Source organism: Fukomys damarensis, unplaced genomic scaffold (genome assembly GCF_012274545.1).
Source record: "Fukomys damarensis isolate Sample0158 unplaced genomic scaffold, DMR_v1.0_HiC HiC_scaffold_23, whole genome shotgun sequence".
Taxonomy (NCBI): Eukaryota; Metazoa; Chordata; class Mammalia; order Rodentia; family Bathyergidae; genus Fukomys; species Fukomys damarensis.
The window spans coordinates 35,884,026-35,890,013 of NW_022900935.1; the positions used below are offsets into that span (position 1 = coordinate 35,884,026).

The 5,988-nt window shown below is 38.0% G+C and overlaps 1 protein-coding gene across 4 annotated transcripts in view; it reads right to left on the reverse strand.

The window, feature by feature from the left end:
- The window catches only part of Mysm1 (Myb like, SWIRM and MPN domains 1), a 35,325-nt gene that overhangs the window by 9,659 nt on the left and 19,678 nt on the right, over positions 1–5,988 (reverse strand). For all 4 annotated transcript variants that reach the window (XM_010610471.3, XM_010610470.3, XM_010610474.3 and 1 more), the window contains 5 exons: positions 4,435–4,520; positions 1,903–1,957; positions 1,525–1,575; positions 765–839; positions 57–245 (listed from right to left, as the gene is read on the reverse strand). In XM_010610471.3, the coding sequence (XP_010608773.1) occupies positions 57–245; positions 765–839; positions 1,525–1,575; positions 1,903–1,957; positions 4,435–4,520 (456 nt within the window). The remainder of the gene's footprint in view (positions 1–56; positions 246–764; positions 840–1,524; positions 1,576–1,902; positions 1,958–4,434; positions 4,521–5,988) is intronic.

Sequence of the window (5,988 nt, forward strand, 5' to 3'; positions counted from 1 at the left end):
AAAAAAAAAAAAAAAAAAAAAAAGCGCACACAATACCCACGTATCCATAACCATACCTGGTATTTGGCCTGTGTGTCAATATCTCGTAAGGAAGGATTAGGGTCAAATGCAGGATGAGAATGATACCATCCAATCACACTGTACCCTCTGACAGCCAAGGTTTCCGAGGCCTGGGTTTGCGACACAGGATCCATCTCACACTGTAGCCCTGTACTGAGACTATTACATGGCTCTGCTGCACAGACCTATAAAGAATGATCCTTGTATGATTACACTGAAATGCTGTTCATTCTATCAGTCCCACTCCCAAACGTAGTATATGCTGAAAGTGTGGCTGTATGTTAAGAACTCAGCATGCATTTTGCTACTCAAATGAGGTCACCATTAATGGTATTTTTCAAGTTACCACATATAATTCTTACATAAAGGTACTTTTTCAATAATGCCTATTGTTTATGATGATGAGAAGATACATATGAACTTTCAACTACAAGCATTAGCACATATTTTTGGCCGCTTAGGAGCTATAGTGTTTTACTGGTGCGAAGTCAAGGCCTGACAGTATTATCTTTTTTCTAATGGGAAAATAGGTGCCTAATATATGGATGTTGAGTCACTTCTTGGCATATGGAACTTTCTACATTTGCATATACTAACACTTATCTTAGATAACACCTGTATTTTCATTATATTCACTGAATTCTATAAAATTGTTGAGATGGGAGGACTAAAAAATGGTAGAAGTTTTTGAAGACAGAACTTACTTCCACTATCTTATCAACTTCTGAGTATCTTCCTCCTAACAGACCAATTACTTCTGCCACGGAAACATGAGCATGCTAAAAGAAATACAAGACAGACTTAGGCCAAATGCACAAACCCATCGGACAGAAAATCAGAATGAAACCTGCCATCATACGAGTAACTTCTGAATATGATTAACTACATTTTCCTAAAATAAAGTAGCACAGGAGGGGAACAAACTGCTAGCTTAGTGCACAGAGACACAGATTCCAAGTCCATCCTCATTGCTGGCTGGGAAACTTGAACCAAATGCTCCAAATGCCACTTTTTCATTTACCAAACAAGGACATTGATCTCTTTATTCAAGAAAAATATAATAAGGACGCAGAGTAAAATCCTTCTGAGTCATTCTACAGAAGAACACTTTAAATAACCACAACTGTCAGAGGTACTGGTAGTTTAGTGCAAACAAGGAACCCCAAAATTACAGGAGTTGTGCTTTGTCTCAGTAATCTAAAAGGCAGCAGACGTGAAATATTAGGAAATGAAAATAGGGTTAAGGACAGCAAATAGTCTGCAAGACTCACATTAATTTACTTCTCTAAAATATGGAAATATGCAACTGTCTGGCTTTTCTTCAAAAGAAAAGACTTAATTTTAGACTCCTTGTAAAAAAGGATAGTTAAGATCCAAAATACACATCTTCCATACTTTCTCTTATGCCTGCAATAAAAATATACAAGAATAAAAATAACTAATTAAACAAAAGTTTATCCTTACCAAATCCATTATTAAAAGTGCTTCTGAAGCCACTTTCACCTGAAATGGCTCCTGGAAAAAAAAAAAAAAAATGAGGGAGCATAAAAATAGAGATTTTTGTTCTCCCCAATGGAATGCTCACCCTCTTTCCCTTTTCCTATTCAAATTCCCTCCACTGACCATGGCTCAGTCAGTATAAACTAGACTTTTAAAAAATTACCCTTCAAAACCCCAGTAGGGAGAAATTCCCTCTCCTTTTCCATCTGTGCCACTCATATGACCCTAAATACACCTTGCTTTGTCCAATCCTTTCATTTACACAGGCCTTGCACACAGAAAAAGAATAAGTACTTCCCATCTGATGGGCATTATTTATGGGCACTGATACACAACTAGTACCTGTTTTTCTTCACCGAAAGTATTACAAGGTATCAGTTGGAAGGGATCAAAAGAGCTGAAAATGAAAAAAAATATTCACTTTTAATATAATCTCAACAAGGTCAGGAAAACATTTACAAAACTGAAAATGTGTATCAGTAATCTAAACCCAAATTATATCTGAATGAGAAAAATACTGAAATAGGAGAGATTCTTAGGCTATTCCATACAGCCCTTTCGGAGGAAGAACTGTTTCTAGATTTGACAAAAACAGAAACTGTGGGAGAAAATAACTGTCCTTTAATTTCCTTCAACATGTGAAGCACACAAAGTAAAGATGAAAAATGTCCAATGAGTTGTAACTGCATCTGTGACAAGGGACCTGAAAGAAGCCCACTGCGGAGTCACACCCATCAGCAGAATGTGCCCACAGCAGAGAGCTCAAAACATGAGTAACAAATAATTCTGCTGAAGAAATTCAAGTACACAGAAAGTCCCATAATAAACTCTTATATTAAATGCAGAAAGAGGAAAGACTGTAAGCAAGGCTAGAAATAGAAGCATGTTATCAATCTGAAAGAAACATCAGAAAGGTTTTGACCACTATAGATGTTTGAGAAAGATACTAACAATACAAAGTATTTTTAGGGTTATGGTCAGAGAAAGAAAAACAGGAATATATTCTTGCTAACACAACTGGAGAAGAGTAGGACTATGCAACTCCCCTGCTCCTGAAAAAGATAAGACAGTGCCAAGAAGACACTGTTTTGCTTCATAATGTATGTATCCCAAGGGCCTGGAACAGTGTCCAAACACAGTAGGTGCTCGCAAAATATACTGTGGAGGAAGAAAGGTCTTTAAGCCAACTCGATAGAAAGGAATGAAAGGCCGAGGTAGGTGAGAGAAACAGAGAATGGAGTAAGCACCTTTCAGAGCACTTAATAATGACAGCTGTGAAGTGCTGTCTCTTGAGGGCTGCACAGAATGGGAGTGATTAGAGGACTAAGGACAGGCAACTACTGAGCTAAAAGCAAGAAGATATCAGAGGAATTAGACTTGGAACACTGGCAAATTTCTAGGAGACCATTAAACAGCTGATTGGTGCGTCTTTACTAAGTGAAGAGGTAACTAAGAACATTAATGAGTTCATGCCATGTCAGTCACAGACAGATCTTATCACAGATATTTCTGATAGAAACGATCTGCTAGAAGTTAGCAGGCTGTATATATAAATATTTTACCTGAATTTAAGCAAGACATCTGCTATGATTATACTTCTGCATAAGATGAAAAATATAGGTTAAACGTAGATATCTGACTGAATAATGTCTGATGTTTACATTTAATCTGCTTAAACATTTTATTTGGTGATAGCAGCAAAAAAAAAGGCAAGCTTGGTGAAATGCTGAAGATGCAATGACAGAAGGATAAAGGGAGAGAGAGCAGATCTAGATTTAAAATGTTGCTAACAGTCTGGGACAGACCTGAAATTCACAATGAATGTACATCTTACACAGATTCAAAAAGTCAAATGTCTAGATAACTAGACGAGTTCTGGCTCATGGAGGAATGCATTTTTATACAGTCTACTTTCACAATGACAGTGTTAAGTTTCATTTTTATTTGACAGTGGCCATTTTTAATGTAATGGATTACAAGGAATATGAATTCCTAACCTTAACTATGTGGGCTTAAATCATAGCTCCACCACTAAATTGGCACCAGCAAGTTACTAAACCTTTTTTGTCTCTTAGTTTTCATCTGTAAAATGGGAGTACAGTATTAACTATTGCACTGAGTTTTTTTGTTTTTAATTTTTTTTCCTCATACTGGGAATCAAACTCAGGACCTTACACTTGCCAGGCAGTCACAGCATCACTGAGCTACAACCCCAGCCCTAAAATGAGTTCTTACAAAGATCAAATGAGCTGATATATGTGAAGGGCTTAAAACATAGCCAACAGTGTCAGCTATGTGAGCTATTACTTTACAATAAGGGCCCAAGTTTCATCTAAGAACACACAACTGGTAAAACGGGTATCTTGTTTTAAAAGGGACACTGACAGAACGAGTCTTCAACGGAGCACCTGCAAGAAGTGAGGTCTAGAAAATCAAGGCATCTTACTTATTTGATGACTCTTTTTTAAAATTATAAATTGTAGTGTACACACGTTTATACATATATGTGTACACATACCCATATCTCCAAACAACGTGCCAACAATCAGCCCAAGGAGAAAACCAGGTATTTCACAAGATTATCTGTCCACAGTGCCTGGACTGCTAGATATAAAGAAACCCTTGTGAAACACATGTTGGACCCATGCTCACTGAACCTGAACCCTACAACTTTAGCTTGAAGTTTCAAAACTGACATGAGTAGAAAAAAAATTTCCAAAACCTAAGCAATTACTTTTCAATTTGTTAGATTAAAAAATGTTTTACCTGATCCATCTTCTGTGAATGGTATAATGCGGCTATTGGATATTTTCCATACATTTTCTAATCATGTATGATAAATTTTAAAAATTACATGTATCACAGCACTGTTACCTTTTTGCCGATCTTGACACTTTTGAAGATTTGGAGGGTTTGTTTTCCTCTTCTCTTCTTTTTGCCAACTCCTCAGCAGAGAGATGCTAAAACAAAACAGCAGCTGATCAGAGTCGATCCACTACTAAGAGGCAAACAGTCCCTTAAAATCAGATTTATGGGCATACTAGAACCAGACCAAACTGGTATGATGAAAGGCACGCGTATCTCACATACAAGAGCTGGATACCACTTTTAAAAAACGGTTTCAACACACACAGCCTGAACTGAAGATTTCCTCCTCTTGACTTGCCCATTTCAGTCAGTGGTATCAAAGCAACTGATCACCAGAGACTTCTGTTCCTATTTCTAGCTACCAATTTGTACTGTGCTGAATTTTCTTTCAAAAATGGAGAGACACGATGGTGTAGTAACTATGAACACTACCTGAGTCTGGGGACTGAAGGTTCAGCTCAGTGCTTCAGTGCTCAGATGCCTGCCCAGCATGTGAAGAAGCCCTGGGTTTAGTCTGGGGGTGAGGGTGGGGAGCCCACAGCACCACACAGATTTTGGAGCTAGAAGGATGGGCTCTTCGCCTTACTAGCTGGATAACCACCTACAAGTTTTGAAACCTCATGCTTTAGTTTCCTCATTAAAAATGGGAAAAATAGGCTGGGCATGGTGGCGCACGCCTGTAATCCCAGCACTCGGGAGGCTGAGGCAGGAGGACTGCTGTGAGTTCAAGCCCAGCCTGGGCTACATAGTGAGTTCCAAGTCATTCTCAACTACCTAGACCCTGTCTCAAAAACCAAAAAAAAAAAGGGAACAATAATACTAATACTGACATCGTGGTGTTATGGTGAAGTTAAATGAGGTAAAGTTTATATTCCATTCCATACCTACTACTAACCTGACTTTCTAGTTGAAATGACCTGTGTAGCATTTTCAGAATATATCTAGTATTTCCTAAGTCTTGTTTCTCTTGTGCCACTCCCTCAGCACAGAATGCTTTTATCCACTTTTTTTTTTTTTTTTTTTTTTGCATTACTGGAGATTAAATCCAGGACCTTCACACTAAACTACATCTCCAGCTTGTTTTTATTTTTTTGAGACACAGTCTAAGTCACTAAACTGCCCAGACTAGGCTTGAGTTTATGATCCTCCTCCCTCAGACTCCTAGAGTACTGGGATTACAGGCATGTGCAACCATGACTAGCTTCATCTATTTTTTTGAGACGATTCTTCTACCGATCCCTTTAGATCAAATACATCTTCTGTGAAATCTTTCCTTATCAACTCTTTGGGAGGATCCTACAATTCTTGGACCAATCTTGTGGAACTTATCAGGCTCTGTCATTCCTACTATAAATGTAAGTTCCTTATGGAATTTATTATTTATAATTGTCCCTCACTCAAATAGCTGAGTGTGATAGCACACGCCTGTAATCACTGCATTAAGGAGGCTGAGGCAGGAGGATTGCTGAGTTTGAGGCCGGCCGGGAATACACAGTGAATTCAGGACCAGCCTAAATTAGAAAGTGAGATTTCATCTCAAAAAATTAAAAAAAAAAAAAA